General features: G+C 34.8%; 1 protein-coding gene across 1 annotated transcript; it reads right to left on the minus strand.

Moving 5' to 3' along the window:
• Positions 1-247: 247 nt before the first annotated feature.
• eIF3h (eukaryotic translation initiation factor 3 subunit h) lies at positions 248-27,972 on the minus strand. Its single transcript, XM_081757447.1, has 6 exons — positions 27,840-27,972; positions 20,691-20,844; positions 17,649-17,816; positions 12,784-13,033; positions 10,991-11,126; positions 248-572 (listed from the first exon to the last, which is right to left on the minus strand). The coding sequence occupies exons 1-6, from the start codon at positions 27,915-27,917 to the stop codon at positions 342-344; spliced, it is 1,017 nt and encodes a 338-aa protein (XP_081613573.1). The 5' UTR covers positions 27,918-27,972; the 3' UTR covers positions 248-341.
• Positions 27,973-27,996: the final 24 nt, after the last annotated feature.

Consider the following 27,996-nt stretch of genomic DNA (forward strand, 5'->3'; position numbering starts at 1 on the left):
CCGCTCTTTGTTGTTAATGCAGGTCGCTACAACATATAAAGGCTACCGAGGCTTCACCAGGGGACTGGACTAGAATTAATATTATTTCTACACTCTTCATATATCCAGCTTTTTTAATAAGAAGTTTATAGAACGATTGGGGGAAAGGAAAGTCAATTAGTCATATATATATATATATATATATATATATATATATATATATATATATATATATATATATATATATAATATTAAAAACAACAGTTAATTTAAATTTAAGTTTCTATATTTTTCGTCAGAAATTGTGTTTGGTACAATATTCAGCATACAATCAATCATTAAGTATTATAATTATCTACCTTTTACGTTGGTGACTTGCCTTGTTTAGCATTTTGCAAAGCTTGAGTAATGTAGAGTTTAGCAAGCGATTGTGAGCAGAATTCTGATATATGCTGACTGTATGTTGATATCTGACCAGCGACTATCATTGGATTCAAACGATGAGGGACAGGAATTGGACGGAAGAGCTTATTCAAGTCCTCTTCAGGCAATGGAGGCTCACCCTTCGCCTGTCTTGCAGCATTTTCTTGTGCCTGAAAATAAAAATGAGACATGTTAAAGCTAATTCTGTTTTTCACACTCTCATTTTAGCAAGATGTGGAGCGTATTAAAAAAAATAGATGGTAGGGTAGTAAAGTCGAAATGGAAGATTTGAGCTTACTTTTCGGAAATTAGATAGTAAGCGAAAGTAGGGGTTTCACCAGGACTCCGTTTTGTCCTGTTGTTTCAACCTCTGGAGTAGCTTCAAAAAGTTTATAAAAAACACATCTGCTAGTTACTTCATAGCACTGGTCCAAAAACATTCTTTTGCTATGTCTTCTTGTTTTTTTACTGAAATGGCGAAAAATAGTGTTCGGTTTAATTTTCTTTTTCAAAATATGGAAAAACAAACAAACAAGAAATAACGTAAGTAAAATGCTAATAGTCACCGCAAGAAACAAATTGCATCACTAGGAAGTACTTTCGAAGAACATCGTCTTCATCTTCAGCCTAGGCACACTTCGAAAAGGATTTAAACCATAGGAAAGAAATTATGGATAGGTAAAAATCCTTAAAACAAAAAATAAATAAATAAATAAATAAAAATATGCGACGCAGAAATCTTCTTGTCACTAGAAATAATAATAGTTAATAGTAATTCACCTGTCACTGTTCACTGTTGTTTACTGTTTTTTTTTTTTTTTTTTTTTTTTTTTTTTTCATTACCTTCCAGACGGCGGAAATGAGTAGTAAAAACACTGTTATAAATGGCATTTATGTCACCTTTATCTGAATTGAGTGCCGGTTTCTCCTTATGAATGTAATAAGCTTCTTTAATTTTCCGTTCTGTTGCTGCTTTTGCTTTTTCAATCGAACATGAATTAGCAATGTTGTGTTTATTTTCTTTGAGATGTGATGCCAATCCAGATAACTGTTGTAAGCTACTCAATTCAGATAAAGATGACATAAATGACACTAGAAACAGTGTTTTTACTACTCATTTCCGCCGTCTGGAAGGTAATGAAAAAAGAAAAACAGTAAACAACAGTGACAAGTGAATTACTATTAACATATGTCTATTTCTAGTGACAAGATTTTTGCTTCGCATATTTCTAAAATTCTTTATAAGCACTTTTACTTATCCATAATTTCTTTCCTATGGTTTAAATCCTTTTCGAAATGTGCCTACGCTGAAGATGAAGACGACGTTCTTCGAAAGTATTTCTTAGTGCTCTGGTTTGTTTCTTGCGATGACTATTAGCATTTTACTTACGTTACTTCTAATTATTATCACCGCTCGCAATACAGTGATAATGGAAAATAACAAGCTTGATCCGGGCATCAATTAGCTACAATGAGGAAATTAGCACTTGTGTGAAGTTAAATTACTGCGTTTTTGTTTACTTAACAACACACACACATTATATATATATATATATATATATATATATATATATTCTTACTTTCCTGTTTTCCTTTTCATTATCATATGTGCTTGTTATATACAAAAAGTGTTTATTTTTATTACTTCATGTTCACGGAAAACAGTATAATAAAAAAATTCCATTTCCATTACTGTCGAAAATGCTGTACAAAATGAATAAACTGTGATGTAATTTTAAACTTTTTTTTCACAAATTGCTATGCAAAAGCCAAAATCTAAAATAATAATAATAAAAAGCTAATATAACAACTAATACGTAGAATAATTAGTTATTTCACTAGAAGCTATCACATTATAGTCTGTAACAGAACAGAACGGATCATCACAGGAGTTTGCAGCTTAGGGCGTGTTTAAACATGTCCAAATCTGCACCGTAGAAGCTCTAGTCATTGTCTCAGTGTCAGCTGACTTTCAGCTGTGTTAGTGAAAAAAAGGTGGAGATGTCGTCGTGGTCAAAAACTGAATACCGGGCAATTTTGCACGTGGTTTAAGTGCTGATCAGTGATTAGAGGAAATGAATCCTGTGCTTGGAGAGGATTGTCCTAATCGTACAACGATATTTAGGTGGTACCCCAGAGTTTCAAAAAGGAAATTTCAGCCTTGAGGACGCTCCAAGGTTAGGTCGGCCATCTTCATCTGTGACTGAACAAAACATTGCTGCATTAAGAAAAATGCTTGAGCCAGATAGACGGATTACATACCATCATATATGGGTATGCTTGGACATTAAATGCACCAGCAGTTTATACTATTCTCAGTGATCACCTTCGAGCTAGAAAGCCTTGTACTTTTTGGGTGCCACATGAGTTGACCGACGAGCAGATGGCACACAGTGTTTCATGGTGCCGTGAAATGTTCAAGAAATTTTAAAATGGAAAATCTTCCTCTATAAACAGTATTGTGACAGGTGACGAAACTTGGTTCTATTACTATGACGTCTCGACCAAGGCTCAAAACAAAATAGGGGAGTTCGAAGATAAGGAGACACCCGTGGCTGTTCGAAAGTCCATATCCGTGAAGAAGAGGAATGGTGGCAGTATTATTTATTGTGTGAGGAATTGTTAAGCGAGTTTCTTAGAAACACAGAAGACAGTCACAGGGAAGTGGTATACCGAGGAATGTCTGCCTCAAGTTCTTACAGTTCTCAAACAGTTGCGCCCAAACTCAAGGATAGACACATGGGTTTCGTCACCACGATAACACTCCAGCGCACCGTTCAAAAGTTTGCTTAGAGTGTTTGGCCAGCACTGGACTAAAACTGTTAGAACATCCTGTGTACAGTCCAGATTTCGCTCCCTGTGACTTCGCGCTCTTTCCCCATGTGAAGACTTGTTAAAAATAAATAAAATGTAGTAGGCAAATATACGTCTGTATGTATATTATACATTATTAACTTTCGTCACGAAGATAGAAAAAATCCAATACCGATTATCAATTTAAAAGAAAGAAAAGAAAAAAATTGTTAGTTACTGAATAGAGAGAAGTATATCTAGTAACGCATCTGTTATCGAAGCTGTGATATGTATTAGCATTAAAAAAAAGAAAGAAAAAAAACAGCGCAATGGTCTTATTGTTTCAAATGTGTAAATTATGCAGGAATTCGCAGCAGTGACACTTCCAATGACGATTCCAATATTGTAGAGACTATGGATAAATATTTTCTTGTATCTGATATGAATAAATTATATTAGTTTTGGAAGAAGAACTAACTTTTATTAAAGTTAATTGTATTACTGCAGGGTCAGTCCATTTCAAATCATCCAGCTAAAATATCAAATGAAACCCATAGTCTCAGAATGGCATGAAGATTTTTCTGTTTACTCTACTTGCCATCCTTATTGATCACACCAAATTTTAATTTGATATCTTATATACTTTTTTAGTTAAAATTTTTTTTAGTTTGGTAAAATATACGTTTTTGTTGTTGCCGAGGGTTAAAGAGATTATGACATTGATATACTAAAAAGATTATAACTTTGTTAATTCTCATCATATCACAATGATTTTTTCACTAAAATGATCACAATAAGATACAGAATAAGGTAAAAATACATTCAGTTACTTGTACTTGAATTGTTGTAGTAAATATTAGCTCAAACCTGGATATTACGATTTTTTTAAAGAAAAAACAAAATTTTAAAATACAGTAAAAACTTAAAGGCACTACATAAACCAAAGTATTTTATATGTATTTATAAGCCTAAAGGCATGAGCTAATGTGTTCTGAAAGAAAAACTGTGGGTTTCTAACTGCAAATATTTTAAAACCATTTATCTTTAGAGTACGGCCAGGTATTTCAAGAAAATCGTAGACCTTTACGTTGGCAGCCCTGGTGGTGTCCCTAATTGTCACAGGGACATGAACCATATCTCGTTACAAAGCTTATGGAACACAGATTCCAACAAGGTAACTTCTGTGCGCCCTTGTTTCCAACCCACAGAAGAAGAAGAAAAATTGCTTTTTTCAAAAAAAATATTTTGTCGTATTGTGGCAACACTGTTCATTGTCATACGCAGGAAAAAAAAATATCGCATACACATCAGACATTGGGTGGAATCATATAAAAAATAAAGGCCCTAGGTGCAATAGCTTGCGAGATAAAAATTCGAAATCTCGTATATACTATGGTCAACCTGTATATATTTTACGAAGGAACTGTGGTCTACCCTCAGGTTGGCAACCCTGGCGACTTCCCTAATTGTCACAGAGACGCGAATGATACCTCGTTGCAAAGCTTACGGAACACTGGTTCCAATGAGGTAACTTTTGTTCCCCCCCCCCCCCCCCCCCGTTCCCAACCCACAAAAGAAGATGAAATTCATCTTTGACTTTTGTGGGACTTTGGCAACACTGTTCTTTGTCATAAAAGAAAAATCACTTTCTCCTACGGATTCGGCATGCGGAGGCACAGTCTACGTTCATTAGGAGCCGAGCAACAGAGGTTTGAAGTACTGGCGCTAAGAGAAAGGGATGAGCCACGCATCTTCTAAGGGTTAAACTAGTGCACATTTTACTTTCTGAAAAACTCATTGAATGATTTACATGTAAGGCGTAATGAAATTATGACATTTTAATCAAGCTGAAGATGTTAAATTATTTAAGCTGCAGTAAATTTATCAATATTCTAGAACTAATACAACTGCGCATAAGCTTTTACAGTAAACTTTAAAATCAAATAACCAAAATATAATTTTATTATTTTTACTCATAAGCGCTTTCGATAACTGTCTTAGTTTTTAATAAATTAAAAATATATTTAATGTATTGAGAAAGTAAGATTGTTTCACAAAGTATTTCACAAATCAAAACAATCCGTTGGAATCTTATATCAGTTTAGGTAGCAATTTCGTTCGGTATCTTGAGGAGTGCGAATCCTACAGCCCTCAGGTTCATGAAAAAGAGTTGAGTTGAGTTGATTTCAGTTTAGCATCCCTTTCAGCAGCGAGACTATATGAGACGTGGACCTACTGATTAACGTGGAATCCGAACCACATGAGTTCATGAAAGACTTTGGATTAAAAGCTACATGGTGTTTTTTTGCCACCAGCCATGGGAAGTCTCCTTGTGACGGTATACGTGGCACTGTCAAGCGCATCGTGACAAAAGCAAGTTTTTAACGTAGTTCTGGTAATGCTATTGATAATTCCGATTTTTTTTTTTTAATTTTTGCAAGGAAAATATAGAAAATATAAAGTTCACAATGATTAGAAAAGAAACCTTGATAGAGGCACGAAAAAACTTAGAAGGGCGTTTCACTCAAGCCACGACAGTACCTGGAACACGTAGTCTTCATCACTTTGAGCCCAAATCGGAAGACTCGACTGGAACAAAACGAGTAAGTTTAGATGACAACTTTTGCACAATATTCAACTTTTCTGGAGAAAATTATTCGGTGAAAATACCTGTTGTGGGTGTGCACAATTACATTACATGCCTTATGATGACCGGTGGTATTTTGGATTAGTTTTGTCAAAACATGAAGATGAAGGAGACGTTAAAATTAAATTTATGCATCCCCATGGGCCTGCTCCATCTTTTCACTGGCCCCCAAACGATGTTTGCTGGATTCCTATGAGTAACATAATTTCATGTGTAACCCTCCCTCCCAGTCACAAAAGCATCCGGAAGAATGTATTATTTTTCCGAAAATGAAATTGGTTCAATCAATCTTCAGTGCAACAAGATGTTGAAACAAATGCAAGTCCAGAAATAAAATGTTGCTAGTGTTTTATTTAAACATTTACTGTAATTCCACTTCAAAACCCCTATGGTGTAAATAGTAAATGAACCACTTCAGGACTTTAAGATGATTTGGTAAATTCTTTTTTCGTTCACTGATTATATTCAATCTGTTGTATGTGATGAATATATATAATTCATTAAACTCATAGTAAATAGCTATTTTCTTCTCCTTTTGTGGGTTGGGAACCGGGGGGGGGGGGGAGGCACAAAAGTTACCTCATTGGAATCAGTGTTCCGTAAGCTTTGCAACGAGGTATCATTCGCGTCTCTGTGACAATTAGGGAAGTCGCCAGGGTTGCCAACCTGAGGGTAGACCACAGTTCCTTCGTAAAATATATACAGGTTGACCATAGTATATACGAGATTTCGAATTTTTATCTCACAAGCTATTGCACCTAGGCCCTTTATTTTTTATATGATTCCACCCAATGTCTGATGTGTATGCGATATTTTTTTTTCCTGCGTATGACAATGAACAGTGTTGCCACAGTACGACAAAATATTTTTTTGAAAAAAGCAATTTTTCTTCTTCTTCTTCTGTGGGTTGGAAACAAGGGCGCACAGAAGTTACCTTGTTGGAATCTGTGTTCCATAAGCTTTGTAACGAGATATGGTTCATGTCCCTGTGACAATTAGGGACAACACCAGGGCTGCCAACGTAAAGGTCTACGATTTTCTTGAAATACCTGGCCGTACTCTAAAGATAAATGGTTTTAAAATATTTGCAGTTAGAAACCCACAGTTTTTCTTTCAGAACACATTAGCTCATGCCTTTAGGCTTATAAATACATATAAAATACTTTGGTTTATGTAGTGCCTTTAAGTTTTTACTGTATTTTAAAATTTTATGTTTTTTCTTTAAAAAAAATCGTAATATCCAGGTTTGAGCTAATATTTACTACAACAATTCAAGTACAAGTAACTGAATGTATTTTTACCTTATTCTGTATCTTATTGTGATCATTTTAGTGAAAAAATCATTGTGATATGATGAGAATTAACAAAGTTATAATCTTTTTAGTATATCAATGTCATAATCTCTTTAACCCTCGGCAACAACAAAAACGTATATTTTACCAAACTAAAAAAAAAATTAACTAAAAAAGTATATAAGATATCAAATTAAAATTTGGTGTGATCAATAAGGATGGCAAGTAGAGTAAACAAAAAAATCCTCATGCCATTCTGAGACTATGGGTTTCATGACCTGGATGAATTGACATGGACTGACCCTGCAATAACAAATGGGAACAACTTGTACAATATATATTGCATGCCGATGAAGATTTATTATGTAGTTGATGTCGCATACATATACCGAAACATTGTAAATTAACTGGCTTAAAAAAGTAGTTCGTAACATACTTAAATTGCATATAGTAACTTTAATACAGGTTATATCATATTCCAAGCATTTGCACATTCAGTTGTTTACAATTGATAAGAAGCAAATAATTATTTACTCTGGATGTTTTCATTCAATTCGTACCATACAAATTGCACTCTATGCTTGATCCCTTATGAATAGTTTTCCATACTACATATGTTCCATATAAGTAATGACATTGTTAATGTAGTCCATAGTAACATAGTTAAATTGTAAATTGTGCATTAATATTATTCTTTCATTGGACTGCACAATGACTTAAAGTCATATTTCTATATATATAAGGATTTCATTATTTTCACATTTATCTAAATGTACAATGCTATATTCATTTTAAATCTTAAGTTTATATTTATCTTGCAAAAGGGATAACTTTTTTACATTAGCAATACTAAAAGGTTCATTTCATTTGCTCAAATTCGTTCAGTAATAATATATTACTACTCATAGTCACGAAATCACCATACTAGCACATAATAACAACAACAGAATGAGAATAATGCAATCATACTTAATCTAATCTAAACCTACCTACTCTAGCCTAGCTAAATTAATACTGTGATGCGGTTATGGTTAGGGAGAGCAATACGGTAATTAAATAAACATATATTTAGGGACCAACGCATAAGCCATCATCCAGATCGAGTACGAGGTAGCAAATGAGATTTTATTCTTATTTTCAATCCCGTAACTCATTTAATAGGTTCTGTAAGTGCTATTATCATTAGCTTTCCGCTAATTACGACTGCCTGAAATTTATCTCCAGTAATTGCACAAACGCTATTAGTATTCAGTAGCTAATGCAGATCAGTTACATCTTTTTTTTTTTTAATAAATATTTTCAGAAGTTATTATACTATTTAGAATCTTTACTGTAAATTTTCATCATTATTCTGCAATAAATAGTCAGTTTGGGAACTCATTCTAAGCGAACAATTTGAATAGTCAAAAGAAGTAATATGCCATCAGGTTAACTAATTTTCAACAACATAGATAAGCCTAACATTTGAAGCAAAACAAGTTAGGACACGCCCCCCTCGTAGCTTGTCTGTTTGTGTGACAGGGCAAAGACAAATTACTTATTCATAATAATAATAATGCATGACTACATGAATTTATTCAAAACAGCTACACTGGAAGTCATTATTAGAAAAGGCATCTAATTTTTACTTCATTGGGGAATAATAATCGATCAGGTGATATAATACGGCTCCTTTATGTTCGAATTTAGATTATAATTATTTGAAGTGTCATTCTTGTTACCTGTGTTCTTATTACGCAAACGCAATATATATATTTTCTGCAACTACTTTTTACAATTTACAGTTTCATTGTAGCTTCTTCTGCTCCAATTTGAATTATTTTTGCTGACACTTAATCGCAGAATACCAAATTTTTGCCATCTCTGCTTTGTACAACCTCGTAGAACATCGGACCCTCTCGGGAGCAGACTAATATTTATATCTATAAACAAATTTTGAAGTAAATTAATCCCATTAATTTTAATGCTTAAATTCTTTTCTCATTAAAAGAAAACTACCCCGTATATTCGTTTCTAATCACACGATTCTCATTTTGTAAAATTAATTATTCTTTCCACTCACGTAGTCCATCCTGTCATCTGATTATAAACACAACTTGTTTTTATTAAAGTTATGGACAATAAACCAATGGGTAAGTTTTAAGAGAACACTGTTTCAAAATACTACAAAACTGATTCAGTTTACTTTCGTAATTCATCTAAAATACAATAAAAATTTATTATGCCCGTTATTTCTTAGAATCGCAGCTTTTACCGCTGTGAAAAACTAAAATTTTGACATATTAAACATTTCAGATTTAGGTCTAATATGTACTGTTTGTTTACATCCGTCACATTTAATTGCCATCATATTATACAGTATTCTATATTGTTCTGCTTCGGTTTTCACGCAAAAGAACATGCTATATCCTTCCTAAATCGTAATGTTGGTAATAATTACTGGTGTTTATGTCAAATATGGTAAAAATCTGCATGATTACGGCACATAACTTATCACAATTATAGCACCATTTTATGAGTATGCAATGAGTATTTAAATGAAATTTTGCCTTACTAAGCACTACTATACATAAACGAAATTATAATATGAACTTATACAAAACGAATACATTATAGACATGTACCCGTGTATATATATTCTGTATTTAAACGAATAGTACTCAAAAGTAAACGTAAACAGAAATCAACAATGCATACATACATTTATTAACAATTAATGAGTGTAATGGTACGATTCGCGGAAAGCACGATTGTAACCGACTAGACTGAAAGAAAGGCGTTTTACAAACGATGACGCCTGCTAAGGGCTTGGGACGATGAGTGTGTCCAAATCTCTGCCGAAAGATGGCAGAGTTTCTTCGACGACTGGTTTCGAAGAATGGAAAAATATGTAATATGTGGTGGAAAGTACTTTGAAAAAGTATAAGAAATAAGATCGTACTACAAAACTTTCCTAGTGCCCTTTTGTACATACACTATCTGTAAGTTAGCCACATGTCTATGTTGGCTACTTTCCAATAGAACTTATGGTGACCAACATAGAAGGTTTCACTGTACTGTGAATAGTATAATTAGGAAGTAGTACTTCTCTACTCGTGTAAACAGCCTTCAAATAGTGTTTAGGCTAAACGTTAACTGAAAAGAAGCGAAAGAATTCTTGTACTGAAAAAATATTTTAAAAACCTGAAAAAAAAATCGTTTTTATTAAAAAAAAAAAAAAAACTTCAACATAAAAAAAAAAATGTTCCTGTAAATTTAAACCTGACTGCTTCTTTTGCCACAACTCTTTCAAAACCATGTAAGAATGAGAAAAAAGCTTGAGTTGAAATAAATTAAATTCCACATCAATGTCATTCTTTGAAGAAATAGTAATACTGAGCAATTTTCTTGTCAAATCTATGCATCTACTTTCACCTCAACTGTACATTTAAAGATTTATGAAGCGTATGAACCGAGGGAGTTAAATAATTTTAATCCATGTCAATGGTTGACCACTAGAATCGCTTTTCACAATGTATTGAAAAAATTCAAATTTAACGTTTATCTATCCAAAATAATCTTACAACGTTTCGAAGTGCTGCAGGCTTTTTTGGTAGGTGAAAAGAATAGATAAGAATATCAAATTAAAAGGTAAAAATACACAGATAGAGCCTAACCCCGATGGTATATGTGTATATACAGCTGCATCAACGTTCCAGTTTCTATCTACCATCGAAATTATGATCCGAACATCCTCCATCGACTTTTATCAACCAATATATTCTGTTATCAACTTAAAGCGTATTCCCTAATTCATTACATACACATCTTACAAACGATTCAGTGTAAAACTACAGTAAGGGCTCAGAAATCTTACCCTCTTCTGTTGATAGCGGTGTTTATCTTGCTGCTGCCGAATAACTTGTTGTTGGAAACGATTGAACTTAATAGCCTCTTGGTTGAGTTCATCTACACGATCCATCAGGCAACGCAGCTGGCTCTCCAGAACAGAACTGAAATTATAAAACAAATATAGTTTGTTGTGAGGTGTAGTACTTTTAATTATTTCATTTACAGACTATATTGAATGTATGTTATAATACTGGAAATAAGATAAAATGCTAAATGAATATGAAGGATAATCTACAGCGACATTTTCAGCCTTCTGGTTTTCCAACATAGCTTCACATACATTTGTATTGTATTAATTTAAAAAAATAAAAATAAAATAAAATAAAATCTTGCACATGAAATATAGCGCAATTATGGCTGGAGTAACCAAGCACTGCTTTATTAATGCTTTGTTATTCATGCTTTATTAAGACTTGTTATTCATTTGCAATAGTAATTGATGCAAGTGATAGTAATGTAAGTGTATGGAGAAGCGTAATCTCCAAGACTGTTGTAGCTGACCCAACCCGAATGTTTCATGAAGAATGTCAGGAAACAATGAACAATTCTCGTACAGGCCAAACACGTGTGACTGCAGCTGGAAATGGACGTTTGGCGGTGGACGAAGCGATTCGCGCCATAGAAGAGGCAGCATTCAATCTCTTTCTCTATCTGAAATTCAATACAAGGATTGGAACTATTCATGTTATAGTGAAGGGACTTCAATACCACAATTTGTGAGCCAGTGAGTTCCCGAATGCTCACAGGAATACAAACTGTATTCTTCGATTGTCTTGGACCATTATATTGGAGTTGAAAGGTCAAGACGAAATCACCAATGCAAATCGTTACTGTAACACTCTGAAGTACGCTCGGGATGCAATTAAAAGAAAACGCCATAGCATGATAAGGACAGGGGTCATTCTGTTACACAATAATAATCGCCTGTACAATGCCACAAGGTGACAGGCTTTTTCCTACGCTTCAAGTAGGAAGATTTAATTACCAACCCTGGACTCTCGATCTGTCGCCTTGTAACTTTCATATTTTTGGATCTCTAAAAAAATAGTACAAGGTCTGGAGCTTCCAATGATGATGTGAAGATCAGTGTACTATGTATAGAGGTTCAAAAAAACAACACCGAAATTCTTCATGGAGGGAGTTAAAAAAAAAAAAAAAAAAAAAAAAAAAAAAAAAAAAGTTCTCACGACATTAGTCTCTCTAGGTAACTGTATGTACTGTAAAAAATTCATGTAAATATAGTTATTACTTATATTTTCTTCAAGAAAATGATACCAAACGAGTTTTATTTGAACATTCCTCATATTTAAACTTTGGAGATACTATTCGTCTAAGGAAAAAAGAAGTCCTCGTTCAAAGTAACTACAGGAATGTGTCCAATGAACTCCTAGCACTATAATTTCCACATGAAGTATAATGTAATAGAACGCGTATAGTAAATGAACGAAAAACTACTGAACGAAGCAATTCTCAAATCCATACATACTGCCCAGTCTTCATTAATTACATCGCAATATTCATACTACGATACCAAACATAAATACTGTAGAATGCATATCATATGGGTAAGTACTGGAATCTTAATCGCAATTAATCTAAAAGATTCGATTCGAAGAACATTTACAACACACGATAATTACCGTTTCCTAGAGTTGTATGTAACCTAACAATCTAGCATCTACCAATATAGGTACATACAATGGCGAATCATTCAGGTGCAACTGAGAGAAAACTAGATATGTATTTTACGATACTTACGCAGTTCCCAAATCCAAGTACTTAGATCCCTCCTCTTCAGGAACCATTTCTCCCAGCTCAGAAAGCAAAATGTTCGTTAGGTGAGAATTTTTAATAACAATTGGGACTTCGTGAAATAATGTTTCATAACCTATCTTCAAGTTTCGTAAAGCTTCTGGTGTGAACTCGCTCTCCTTATACATTGCTATAGCTTGAGGAGTCAAGCGGAATGCCTTCAATGTCAAGAAACCACGTGCAGTCTTTTGCGTATCTGAAATGAAAAGAAACAAATAAGCTGATTCACTATGTAACAAATTAAATATTTGTTTTGTCCTTGGGATGACATTCTGATTTTCCAATTTCGAGTGTCCGAATATCATGGAAATTGACTTTATATACATCAAACTTTGGATTAGTAGTCAATACGTTGGATTGTTGTCTTTTTAACCAGTTTAAATTCCTGTATTTTACACGAATTTTAGTTAAGTAGCTACTACTTCAGCACTATTCATTCGATAATCATGGTTCATACGTCTTTCTTTTTAGAATAAAACAGCCTTTCAATAGTATCACGCATACGCATACGTTGTATCCTAAAAGGGAAATTACGGGAGTTTTGGAAAATTTCCCTACAAAAAACAAAAATATCAGAACTTGAATCCTTCTGGAATGACCCTGTACATAGGTAACCAAAGGAACTCAACCTTAGAAAATACTTATGATCAATAAGTAATTCTTCCGCCAAGTTTCACCGCAATGTATTTTTAGATGTATGAAGAAATTATTTTGCAATCCTTGTTCAAAATTCAAAATTTATTATGTAAATAGAAAGAAAAAAACATTTTTTAAACAGCAAAATGAAACAAGTTTTCCTTGCAAGTGTATTGTATGTGTACTTTTCAAAGAGATTGAACCATTCAAACTTCATTTTCAGTAAGAACTGTTGTAGCAGAGAGTGGCTTGCACGAAAACCGTGTGTTTTTGCGTTCCAATAAACGTTATAAAGCAAAACATTTTCATAGCTTGAACACAATCATTTTAAAAAGTGTGCGCGTTTCCTACATTGACGTTTATATGGTACATCAATTTCACGAATCAAGGACTAGACATAACCCCCATCATGTTTTCATTGCACTGTCCCTAATACCGGCGTTTGAACTTTAAAATGTCCTGATAGAAGCGATCCCCATGCTCTTCGGAATACGCTCCCATGTTTTTCTTAAATATTTCAAGATGTGAATACAGAACATGAATTTTGAGAGACATTCTACATCCCATTTTACCATAGCTTTCCACTAAATTGTCCATCAGCTCCGTATAATTTTCTGCTTTATGACTGCCACGAAATCTTTGAATCACTGCTACACAACTTTCCCAAGCATCCCTTTCAATTTTGGAGTGTATGTGAGGAAATGCTTTACACTGAACAATCTTTTTCACCTGTGGGCCTGTGAAAACTTCGAGTTGGAGGAACATGCCTTTTAAATATGTGAATGCTCCGGACTTCTTATTAAGAGTTTTAACAAACTGTTTAATTAATTCTAACTTGATGTGCAGTGGGGGTATTAGTACCTTTTGAGGGTCTACCAGTGCTTAACATTCACATTTTCCTCTCCCACGAAAAATTCTGTCCGTATTCCTTCTTGCAGTAATGCACACCAGTGTCTACTATCCCAGAGGCAAAGGTAGCATGGGAACTTTGTAAAACCACCTTGATCCATTAGGATTGAGATAACTTTAAAATGTCTTATAATCTCCCATTGATATTTTTCATAACACATTACCTGCAATAGGATCTTCACACTATTGTATTTCTCCTTCAGATATACAGAGTGAGCCAAGAGAGGAGACGGATACTTGTTTCCTTTGTGGAGAAACGCTGCTTTTTAACTTTTAGAGGAACTATCAAAAATGAAAAGCCGCCACTCATGAGAGTTACAGGGGATACCAAATGACTCGATGACATTGTTACAGAAACACAGTCCATCTTTCATCGTGAAAAAACGCGAAAAAGGCTTGTGACATGACCTCTGAAACGATACATTTACAGACTCGTCTACTAAATTCCACTGTTTCAGTCTTGAAGTTAAAAGCTCACCATTGGTTTTAGTGAGATCAAGATCTCTGATCAAATCGTTAAGATCTTCCTGATTTGGTTAGTACTTTTCAGCTGGTGGAAAAATCACACGCGTAGTCCACATCTCTCATACCTTTATCATTAGTGTCTGACGAGTTACATTCTTCAGAGCTATTCGGTTTCTCGGGGAGAGACGGAACAGGATACAATAGGCTGTGTGGAACTGGGGCCATCGACGAAAGCATGTCGGGATATATGACTAAGTGCATTTCTACCACTTCGTCGTTTCGATGGGACCACTATGCAGAAATATCAGTTGGTAGTATGGTCAGTTGGTTCCCTCCAAATTCGTGGTAGAGCAGTGTTGCCAGATGGGATGGGGAAGTAATCTGAAAACGAACTTTAAACACCTCTGAGATTACATAGTTCATAGAGGTCATTTTAAACACATATTTCGTCCTATACGTCACAAAAACAAAGTTTATACAAAATAATATAGCATTTCTGTCTTCTTTCAATACAAGCTAATAGAAAATAACAATTAGACTTCAAGGACAAAATGTGCGTTACAAGCTCTATCTTTCTTTCACTACTAACGAATTCTGGTTATGGCTATACGAACTATTGCAATGATAAAGTTTATATATATATATATATATATAAAAAAAAAAAAAAAAAAAAAAAAAAAAAAAAAAAAAAACCACAAAGCAAGAACTTAACCATCTTCCCTGAAACTTTAATCTGTAACGTTAGTCGCATGAAGGTATCGTCAAATACGAAAGGAAAAAGCCGCATTCAGACAGTCACCGAAAAAGGGAGAATGCATATACATAAAATTGGCTGCAGTATATTTACATCATCTCAATACTCTTACGTAATTTATTTCTCTTCTCCAAACGGTTTATTTCCTCATCAATATTGAGAATATCTTCTATTACTTTAGTCTTCTTAGCCTTAAGCTCACTCTGATGATTTTATTTTCCTTTCCTTAGATTCTTTTTGTTACTTTTCCTCTTCCTCTCATCGTTGATTTGTTGTTTCTGCAAAACAAGTACGAAGATTTCGTGCATAATGAATCATTGATTCCCTTACGGATAGTTTCTCAAGGTCACTAGAAGCTATTGTATCGTATACAAGTCTGCGTGCTATTAGAGTTTGTTTTTTCTTAAATAATCTGCTACACACTGCGCATTGATGGAAAATTCTCTTTCTTAATTTGAATTTTTATGTGAGAGAAATCAAGGTAATTGTAACATCTCTTATATCAATGCACTCCGAAATATATAAATTATTTACCCGAAAGTCATCGAAACGCTGACCACGCTCATAATTGTTACACAATCTTTGAATTGCCTCACAACTCCATCTGCCCTACTGCCATCTAAACAATTATTTTCAACTACTTTAGCTAAAAGATGACTTCATGCGATTCACTCCAACATCAGATTCTACAGGAAAATTGAAATTCAAACAAGTAAAAGCTCTAGTCAATTTATAATTTAAAGGTTTAAGAATATTTCTTAACATCATACTGTGGTATAAGTCATTCCTCTGGGAAAAATCGAGAAGGGGTAATATTCTTGGGGATGAGTTTTATTCGGATGATTTTCTCAAAAACAATTCAGGTGTTTCTGATCATATTTCATTGGTAGCTTGACAATCTGGCATAATTCATTTGTCCTTTAAAAAGTATTTTCTTAAAAGTGAGTTTTTCGGTTAATTTTTACAAAAAACAACTCAGACGAATTTACTCATATTTCATAAATATTTCGTTAATAACCTGACAATATGACACAGCTCATGTTCTGAAAAAATCAACGAGGGAGTGAGTATTTCATTAATAATTCTATTATGTTGCCTAAATTGCTTCTTATGAAAAGATTGACAAGAGATAGTTTACTCTTGAGGGTGAGTTTCTTTTCATACTATATCCTCAAAAACGATTTGGTTGATTTTGTTCGTATTTTATAAATAAACATTTCATTAACATCCTTATAATGCTGCGTAGATCATTTCCATCAAACATCCACAAGGTGTAGTTTACTCTTGGGGATAATTTTTTCTATTGTTATTAATAGTTTTATAAAATACGACTCATGTGATGCTGTTGATATTTCATTAATAAACTTAACATATAGCATAAGTAATTCTTTATGGAAAAATTTACAAAGGGTAGTTTACTTTTGGGGGTGAATTTTCTTTGAGTGAAGCTTTCCGAAAAGGATTTCATAGTTTTGTTCGCATTTCACAAGAAAATGTGTAGTTAATAAATGCAGCACAATAATATTTAGTTTACGGAATTAGAGCGAGAAAATTTAGTGCGGTGGTCCATACTTTTAATTCTAATATAAATAAATAAACGGTCGTTCTATGAGATTTTCATACTTACGCACAGCATAATTTGAAGTCTAAAAGTAAAATTCTTGATGATTTTTAAGGCAAATGATAGTCGTGATCATTTTTTTTTTTTTTTTTCGATACTGAGATTATACACGTATACTGCTGTCTTATTAAAAGGATCTTATTTTCCTGGAAACTATATATATATATATATATATATATATATATATACTTATATAGTATACGAAGATTTTTTTTTTGGCTTAATTGAACCCCTTATTATAAGCCTACCAATTAGATTATAAATACTCAATTTTCAGAAGAAATGGGGTAGTCATTTGTGTTCCGAAAGACCGTTCATAGATAACAGTTTCGATTACTTCTGATAATGGCACAATTTAAAGTAATGAAAATTTGGACCAAGGGTGGAAAAACTATATTGTATTTAAAGAAGGAATAAAATACATACCATAAATTACTACAACTGACTCTTCTATAGATGTCTGATAATGGTATTGAGACTCTAACAAAGGAAGACTTAAGAAGTTTCCAACATCTGCACTTTGATACCATCCTACATGGAAGTGATCCACGTTCACCATTCTCAGACGTCGCATCATCGCAAGTTGATATTCCTCTGCGAGAACACAAAAAAAGAAGTTTGATTAGATATCCACGTTTTTTCTGGATGCTAGTTTCAAGAAGTAATACAATTATTGAAAAATTAACTGATAAGCAAGTTGGTTCCCAAGTTGTTAAATTGGTATCACGATGATTATGCTTTCCATTACTTCATAAAACAGAATTTACCAAAACCAAACATATCTTTTTGCTTATTTCATTTTCATATAGCAACAAAGATATATTTCCTCCTGAAGATTAAACGAAATAAACCTGATTTCTCTTACGCAACCGTCTCCCTTAGCCTAACAAGGTAAATTTGTGGGATGTTAAACCGAAAGCTTTTTTCTCTTACGCCTTTTTTTATTTATTTATTTATTTATTATTATTATTATTATTATTTTAATTTCATTGAAATTTCCGATATAGGCCTGCGAAGCCAATTGATGCTGGAATCATTAATCCCTTGCACTGAAATGACGAGTCAAGCTCTTCATGCCCTCCCGGTGCCAAATCGCACAATGACAAGCTACACTCGTCATAAAATTTAAACTATTGTAGCATTACGTAGGGTTACTATATTGATGTTTCGAAAGTTACATAATGATAAACCATCTATAATACACTTTTATAACTTAGGGGCGGGAAAAAAAGAGAAAGTTGTTCATAGCTTACAATTAAACATAGCTTCCTCCAATTGGCCTGAAGGAATTGAGGAAAAACATGAATTAGAATGGCTTCCCACTGAACTTAAACTAAGGATCCCTTGATTGCGAAGTATGCACGCTAACAACTACCTTATGTTCCTTTATGAAAACCGGAAGCAACGAAATTGAAACTGTATTTAAAAGTCAATAAGGTTGACTGGATCGCGACAATCGGAATTCGAAACTAATGATTATGAGTCTAGACGATAATTATTACTTTATTTCGTAAGATTTTTAAGGTAAAACTCTGCTTTACCAATCACAAAGGACTAACAAATACTGATTATAAAAGAATCTTCTGATTATAGAACTGAAAAGAAACCGTACATTAATGGCGCTGAGTATAAATCGATTTAATAGCCTCTCATAGAAGGCATACTCTGGTGACAGAAATGAGAATTCTGCCAATGCTAGAACGATCCGACATACAGATTTAAAACCCACTAATTTACCGCCAGGAGACAACTGATTGTTCGTCTACATTTTTATTATATGTGATTTTATTCTTACTACTCTGTCGCAAGTAATTTGTCAAATGTACAATGTCAATGAGTCATACATATGAAATTATACAACATATTTTGGATAACTTACATAAATTAGTGAAACAACACACAATAAAAATTGAAACTGTATGATATTTTTGGTGTTACGTTCCACTATTATGCCCTTTAGGCTAAAGAAGACGGATGATTAATTGGATGTGAATGATAATGAATGAGTTGATTTTGAGTTTAACGTCCCTTTCAGCAGAGAGGCTATACAAGACGGGACCTATTGATTAACGTGGAATCCGAATCACATAAGCTCCCGCCGAAAATCGAACCCGCGTCCGGGTCTCCCACACCAAAGATGCGTATGGTAACCGTTTAGCCACGGAGCTAATAATAATAATGAAAGAATTAGTGAAATGAGAATGACGAAGAAAACGAAACAACAACGAGGAAACCTATGGACGTAATGTTGTCCACCAGAAACTTACTTGGCCTGGGACTGAACCACGGATCCCACATACCAGAGGTAAACGCTATACCAATGAGCCATTGTGCCCTTCTTCCCCCTCGTACACAATAAAAGTGCACCAAGAGATTTTCAACCCTCCCCGAAAGGCGCACGTGGTCCTGGGTTCAATTCCTGGTGGGAGATCACAAAATAATAATAATATTTTGACAATCATTCACTTTCATTAATCATCTGTTTCCTTTAACCTAAAAAGCATCACTGTGAAACATTAAACTAAAACATTTCATCCATCTTTGATCTCATGAGCGGTTCTATTTCCGTTTCGAAGACTCTTGTGTTGCAACCATATGTATTATTTTTAAAATATAAATAAAAAATGGTGAAAATATTAATTAACGAATCATCGAGTGATAATACAGAACGAAAAGAATTTACTGAAAACGGGTAGCAGTGTCACAGCGTACATGAAGTAAACCGAATTTCTTAACAAGCTAAACCTTAGCAAGTCTAGGTTTAAATATAGCAAATTAAATGAAGTCTTCTCTAAGATGAATGTTCACTTGAAAACAGAAATTATTTAACCCTTTAGATCTGTCGAATAATGACTTTTTATTTTGTTTTAGTTTCATTTTAATGTCGTATTCCACGGACAAATTAGTATTTTGGATCCTGGTATTATATTAACTCACTAATCTAGTATACCTATCGGTCGTTACCTATCAAGGATAATATTCATAAATACTTCCATAGGAATACACGGAGAACTGAAATTTGATTATCCATATTTTGGAATCAACTGGATGCATCAGCTCCACAATCACCTCGATTTCTAACTTCTGGCCCTCTACATCCTCGCCAAAAAAGGCCTAATCAATCAGGTAATTCTTGTGATTTTCTCTCTCCCGAACACACGGACAGACAGAGGAATATACACCGGAGTTTCGGTAAACCATAATCCTTAATTATAGCAAATATACAAAAGAAAGTTACAAGGATAAAAACTGGAGTACATACGGAGAATGGAGTGAGTGATGTGGGGTGGGTCTTACTGATCATTAAGGAAAGATGGGCAATTCTTTGATAGGATAAGTCTAAGTGTGTTTCCATTTCTTATTATTGACAATATGCATATCAAATTCGCTAACATCTGTTCACAGCTACTTTATCTTTACTTAATAAAGCGCACTCTATATACAACATCAAATTAGTAATTAAATTACCTTCATCCATACTCTCATCACTATGTTTCGGGAAAGGAAAACAATTAGTGATTTCTAAACGGCTGTCTACGACAAGTCCAAGTAAAGCTCCTTGAGCAACTTCCATATTTCCTGAACACTCCTCATGACAATGCTTTATCATCTTCATTACAGCCTAAAATTAAATTAAAATCCAAATATTGTTAAAATATTCACGATGGATCATTCTACAGTGACCAACAGAAATTTATATATATATATATATAATAGAGTCAGTGAGGATAATTATGAGACTGCCTATGGAGGTTAATTATGAAACATCCCTCAATGATCTTCAACCACTGTAGGATAAATACAAATTAAGAACACAGGCATTTAGTAACATCCTTCACAATGCTCTGTCTACATTTTTAAGTTTCAGTTTACCAAAGTTTGGATGTACCAATTTTTTTCAACAAACATATTAAAAAAATGTTTTGAAGTTTGAAATCCTATCATTAACTTTTATATCTAATCGTGCAGTAATGTCACTATTGTGAAACCAATGGGTGTTGGTGGAAGTCTGGTAGGTCAGCATGAATAGTCCCTTGGGCTTTTGTTTCAGACTTACATTTTTTTAAATTATTATTATTATCTAATTTTGCTTATATGGAGGGTAATTATGAGATGCATGTTGGAATCTGTCTTTGTATCATAGTATGTTGTTTCAAAAAGCTGTATTTCGTAGTTTAGGTAGTCCTATAATTTTGTTTCTTAGTAACTTTTAAAGTTGAAAACCTACATTATTTTGTTGAAAATAGCCTAAACTGCATATTAATATACTAAAACATCAAGAAATAGAAGTAGCCTAAGTTGTTTTTAGTGAAAAGTCTAGAACTTGGTGTAAATTTGTTTCATAAAACTATCCGATATAGCCTATTAGCCTTAGACCTATTATAGTCAACTCAGAAATATGTTAGAATAACATCAGTAGCTATTTTCACTTTCTTAGTTATTTTCTTGAAACTGTCAAATATTTATACATCTTTATGTAATAAACGCAAAATAACGAAAATTTCAGTCTCACAATTGGACTCCTTCATATCTCAATATCACATACAGAAATCTGAGGACAACAGGTGTCTCATAATTACCCACCCGGTGTCTCATAATTACCCTTTTGGAGGGAAATTATGAGAGAACAAATTTGACATTTACTCATCAACTTATGAGATGACAGGAAATTTCCTGGCATCAAATTGTTGGTTTATTGGCACCACAAACTTCTGCCTAGATTAACTGCTTTCGAAACTAATGAAAGCTGAGTAACGTGGAAAAGTTGTGAAGTCTGTCTCATAATTACCCTCACTGACCCTATATTATTCTTTCTTTTTTTTAAAAAAAAAAAAAATAGTTTCAACACAATTCGACAAATTTTAATTCTCCGACAAAGTTTTGCGCTAACTGTATATTGTTTGGTGTAATTATCTTTAGGCAATAAGCAGGAAAGGATGAAACACAGAAGAATCTCCATTCAATCACCTTACTGTGAGACAAAAGGCCCTCCAACTACCCACACCTTATTTGCTCATGTTATTTTCACAAGTGGAAGTAACAAGCACAAAAATATAGGTGGTTTCGTTAAAATGTACGAAATATAGAAGCTTATAGGAAGAGACGCAAATATATAGGAAAAATAGGAGCATTGGAAAACCTGTTATGGATAAAACATGTAGAATGTGGATACCATTGATACGACAGACTTCACTTTGATGATTCGCATTAATATCAAATTAGGTAGAGCACTAACCTTGCGAGCAACTTCAACCATATCGAAGATTGTAAAAAGTCCCGAGTAACATTAATTAAGTACCATTTACCATTAATATATAATAAAACATTTATCTCTGTACGTTATTAATTTTACCCTATCTTATTTTTATTGAGTTCTCAGATCTACGTAACAGGAAATTCAATTAGAGTAATATTATGATAATGTTAAAAAATCCCCCTTGAGCTAAGGGTACCCATCCCTGTTCCCCTAAACACTTGGGTACAACATCCAAACTTTACCTTTTCCTCTCCGAAAGTTACCCATTCTCGTGTTTGTTTGTAATATTTTCAATACAATAATATTAACCCTAATATTCTCATGGACTCAACCTGCGCCGTAGAATCCGTGTCTGGACATCCCTGCTAGTGCTTGTAGTGTTCACAATTTACATTAGAACAGATTCAGAAAATTTCACTTAATGATGCCAGAACCCTTGTCCTTTGTAGTGACTGAAAAATGTTTCCTCTTACTCACTGACGTTCCCGCTTAATATTTCACCCACAACCAGCAGGCTCCAAGGGCAAATATTCACTAATACTGTATTTTTTTTTTCTCCTTACAGAAAAAAAAAAAAAAAATGCTCAAAGGTGTAAGGAACATGCGCAGTCCCGCCACGTGAAAACCACACAGAAATGTTCTGGGTACCTAATTATACAGTAGAGGAATTTCCTTGTTCTCATACAAAATAATAATAACAAATAAAATGAAAATTACATTGTAATGGTCAATTTTATAGTGGATTTTCTAGTCAACTGTACTTTGTTTATCGGCAGCAACTGAAGAAGTTTCTTTTCCAAGTCGCTAGGATAAAATTTTTAAAAAGCAATATTTATTTCTGTGTGTGTGTTTTGTTTTACGTTGTTATGCAACCCCGAGATGAAGAAGTACAATACTTATTAACGCAGAATCCAAATCATGACAGAGGCTTAAATTTGGTGCAGTCTGCAGTTGCGCAAGATTAACCCTTACAGTATAAGCTGTTCTCTACTACACTCTTCCGTTTCCAAGAGATCTGGGTAACAAGACTGGCCCCAGCAAATAATCGTTCTGGGTGGGAGACAGCGTCGTATTAAAATTTTATCACACTTTATTATATACTCTTATATACACCTAGACTTTACTTAATTGTGCTCATAGTTTGTTGTGTTTATAAACACTAAGCCTTCTCTCTCTCCTCTTTCTTTCTTAGCCCCCTCCCTCCAGGAAAGTCTTGCTATGCACCAGATTCAGCGGGACCAGTTATTCGGAATCAGAATAACTTATTGGGGTATATAAGCACCCTGGACAAAAATTATGAAGTGCGTACTTTATTGCTCAATAAGCCGTTATATCACCTGGACACGGATTATAGCGTTGATTTTCTGTGACATGCTGTTAATATGAAAGAGGATGACGTTCAAGTCCAATTTTGGCTCATTCCTTGAATAACTGGTCCCGCAGAGTGGTCAACGTTGGAGGATGTTGATGTATCCTCTTTACGGCCCGTTCCAAGATGTCCCAAATTTTCTAAATAACTTTGAAATCAGACGAAATCGAGGGCCAGGTGAGATGTTGGATGTTCACCTCATGTTCAGCCATTTACGCACAATCCTGCCTCGGTTAACTGTACAGTTGTCTTGATACTAGGACATGACCATATCGCAGAAACTAGACAAATGGCAACACCTCATTATCCACAATGGGCACGTCATCCACAGCTTTTATGCGGTTGGCACCTCTATCAAGGGATCCACACCAGCATTCGAAATACACACCCACATGACACTACCACCCTCTTCTGTACAGCCCTTTGTACACACTCAGATTTGTAGGCTTCTCCGGCTTACCCTGGAGCGGCCGTTGTTGGAAGAAGCAGAACTAGGATTCGTCTGACCAGAGGACGCATCGCCACTGGTTCCTAGTCCAGTGGCGGTGATCCCTCGCCCATGACGGGCGATTTTTCTTTTGTATGGCATTCAGCCTGGAATGCAACTGAATATGCCTACACCGTGAAGTTCTCGTCGCACGGTTCGCTCAGAGACTTGGCGACTGGGTCCTGCATTACACTCTTGCAGCAGTTCCTGCCGGGTTTGGAACCGTTTAAACAGGGCGCAAAATTTCCGGACGTTAAGTCACCATTGGCGACTAGAACTTTAGAGCTAGCGACCCGTATCCAGTAGAATGGTGTCTGCCTAAACTCACAGGGCTGTGCAGTTTCTGTTTCGCACGAAATTGTCACTGATATAAATTGTCCAATTCAAAATTGATTATCCTGAATCTAATTGTTTGGTTTCGAAATTTTATGCCCTGATGTAATCTCTTACTTTGTCAAACCAAAGGCCGTGGGGAAGGGTGGAGAGAAGCTATCATAATTTGTACGTGAGAGATACTGGCGACCATCACTTTTGGATTGGCGAGTGTGCCTGACTTTGAAATTTTGCGCCCTTGTTTAAAGGTCGCTTATCCTCCCCAGACATCTACAGTCTCTGCTGCACTCGTGGCTGACTCGGTTAGACAGTTTCTTGCTTTTTAGTGGCACCTATAACAACTTCGTGTTTTAAGTTCATTTGTGGTTTATGCACTGCAGTTTTTATGTGATGTGTACACGCTGTAGTTATACTCGTCTTCCTGAAGACAATCTGCACCCATTAATGCAAATCTTCCCTAAAGAACAATTTCTAAGGCAATAAGAGTGCATTTCCTGTTAAGAGAAGTTCATATTTCATGAATATAAAGATAAGGTATCCACCCTCCAGTCTCCCTCTAAAAGACTATTTACATAATACTATCGTAGGATATTGTTCATAGTCTTGGTTGGAAATGAGAAGGTAAGGATTCACTGTTTTTTGTTATTTCTGAACATATAACACTTAATAATTGGAAGATACTAACTGCGAAGTAATACAATATAGACGAATATGTATCAAGGGAAGAGCAAAGAAAGTATGAAAATAAGAAATATTTGTAATTAGCAGTAAAGATTGAACGAAGGATACGAAAGAGTAATACTAGGTAAGGTATATTAAATTAACAACAAATAGCAATGCGTTGAAAACAGGTTCATGTGTGTCTAATCTGGGGCCGCCATCTGCGGAAGATTACCCCAAGTTTGTTTTTGTACATTCGTTTCTACAGCATACGTCAGGTCGCGTAATTATACTCCTAAGGAAAAATGAAATGAAATCTAAGTTTTACGTCCAACGCTTATGTCGGCTATCCTAAGGGAGTCCGTAATGAGAAATGAACGAAATGGTGGAATGAAGTGGGAGAGCTCCGAGAAAACTCACGCAAACGGTTTGTTCACAAAGTTCATGTGGCACGAGCTAGGATCGAACCAAGGACCTCATGTACCAGAGGTGAACGCTCTACAACTGAGTCACTGCGGCCCTCACCAGTACGGAGTTGTACATCAGTTGGATTAAGTATAGCCCGCTCCCCCCAGTGATTTTAAACGAATCATAGTGATTCTACCGATTCATATTAGTTCATAATGAATCGGAATCACATGTTATAAAGATTTAAGATGTAAAAGTTGTGGTAAGGAAGCTTTAGTAGTGGTAGCGGTAGTAGTAGTAGCGGTAGTAGTAGTAGTAGTAGTAGTAGTAGTAGTAGCAGTAATAGTAGTAGTAGTAGTAGGAACGGGTTAGAAGCCCCGCAGGGGTTGGTTGGGTTCTGTTCCTGATATAAGGGTAAGTCTTTACTTTGACTCCAACTGTGACTTTAATCGGTTCTTATAGGTTCAGTTACTTCCTGGAACTGTATGTGCGTCAGTCACTTGTTGGAACTGTTCGTGCCTTTGGTGTGACGTCTTAGTTCATATTTTTCCCACTAGGTGTCTGTGTAGTCATATTGTAGTTTGTTAGTGTGATGTCACATGCTATGTGATCTGTGGTCACATGTTCTTTGTGCATGTATGTGTGTGCTGCATGCGGGAAGCGCGTAATTGAATTGGTTGAATTGAGTTAGAGAAAACCTATCATAGTTGTGGTCTAAAGCTGAAGATATTTTCGACCTATTGTGAAAGTGGACGTTTATTGGTTTCTTGTTTGTAATAATAGCAAGTGTGCTCGGTTTAATAAAACGACGTGTGTGCGAAAAGGAACATTTTTGAGTAATGTTGAGTATTGCGCATGTGTTCTTGGTATCTTATTTTTTCGTGTGTGGAATCGGCAGTTATGAGTTCATTATTCATGAATGTTCTCCTATGGCGAAATGGTGAGTGTTTTCTTTTTTTAATTCATATTATTTTTATTCTTGATTTGTTTTGCATTTGAGTATTAGGCAAAGTATTTGGTTTGCTGCTGCTTGTCCTATTGTCTTGTTGAGATTTAATTTTTTTTTTTCTTTGTCATGCACTGATTTATGATTAGAGACGAGTGTTTTTTTTTTTAATTTTCCCTTCTTATCTTAGCTTTATAGTAGTGGTGTGATTATTTATTATTATTTTGGATGTTTTTATGGTACTTGAGCGGGGGGTTTGGGGGCCGGTGGCCCCCCCATTTAGATCTGAAAATTCATAGCCACCGCTTCACCTGAATTGATGTTTAGTAACATTGTGGCCCTTGTACTTATAGTATAATTCTTAACATCGTATAGTAACATTGTGGCCCTTGTACTTATAGTATAATTCTTAACATCGTGCAATACTTTCACTGTGTTAGTAATCGTAATCGATTCATGTGATCCGGTTCCGGGAGCAGTTTAGGAATGATTCCTAAACTGCTCCCGGAATCGGATCACATGAATCGGTTGAAGTCACTGTTTGGCTCAAAGTAAAAATTTGCCGATATAAGTAATAGTAGTAGTAGTAGTGGCTCTTCCAGTTCCGGTGACAAAGAACTAGGGGGAGCGGGCTATACACAAGCCCATCAGTTTACACCGATATTGACCATCTATACGCAATAATTTGGGCAAGTATCCAAGTAATAACAGTCCAGAAAATGTTAATACCATGCGAGATATTAACGTCTAGGGAAGGTTCTAGAACACTGGTCCCAAATATAGGTTCGTAACTATGTTTGTTCCTTTCTGTGTCTAAGTTTAAAAAAGGTTAGTATGTATGTATGTTCCTTTCGGTGCCGAAATTGATTTAATTCACAGTTTTGCCAAGCGAACGTTAGCGAGTGAAGGCGGGTTAGAGCCCAGCAGGGCATGTTTTTTTCTGTTTTTATTACAGCTAAATGGCAAAGGGGACCTGTGTTCTAGAACCTTGCCTAATGTTTTAATGTTAATTTAAGCCAACTATCATTCTTAAACATATACGGGGCATGATTTCCCAGGTGGAGATAAGTTTTACAAATCCATGAGAACTTATATGAAAAAAATTGTGTTATAAATGGTGTACTCTAATTAATATAACATTTTAAAGAATATCTTACCAATCCATCCATTTGAACATAACTAATTGGGCATTCACTTTCAGGCTGTCGCCTTGCTGAACCTCTACTGCTCGCCATTTTTACAACTTGCTGCCTGCCAGTGATGCCAATTCCTTCAGAGCCGTTTTCCCTTCACAAGCTTCAGAATTTCCCTTTT

The sequence above is a fragment of the Thermobia domestica genome, chromosome 1 (assembly GCF_964235325.1).
Source record: "Thermobia domestica chromosome 1, izTheDome1.hap1.1, whole genome shotgun sequence".
In the NCBI taxonomy this organism is placed as follows: Eukaryota; Metazoa; Arthropoda; class Insecta; order Zygentoma; family Lepismatidae; genus Thermobia; species Thermobia domestica.

Bases quoted from the DNA above. Each gene is read 5' to 3' on its own strand.
- eIF3h (XM_081757447.1), bottom strand. From the start codon at position 27,917: ATGGCGAGCAGTAGAGGTTCAGCAAGGCGACAGCCTGAAAGTGAATGC. The intron at 20,845-27,839 runs GTAAGATATTCT...ATTTAATTTTAG, and splicing joins ATGTTCAAATGGATGGATTG to GCTGTAATGAAGATGATAAA. The intron at 17,817-20,690 runs GTAATTTAATTA...GTGTTCTCGCAG, and splicing joins TGATGAGAGTATGGATGAAG to AGGAATATCAACTTGCGATG.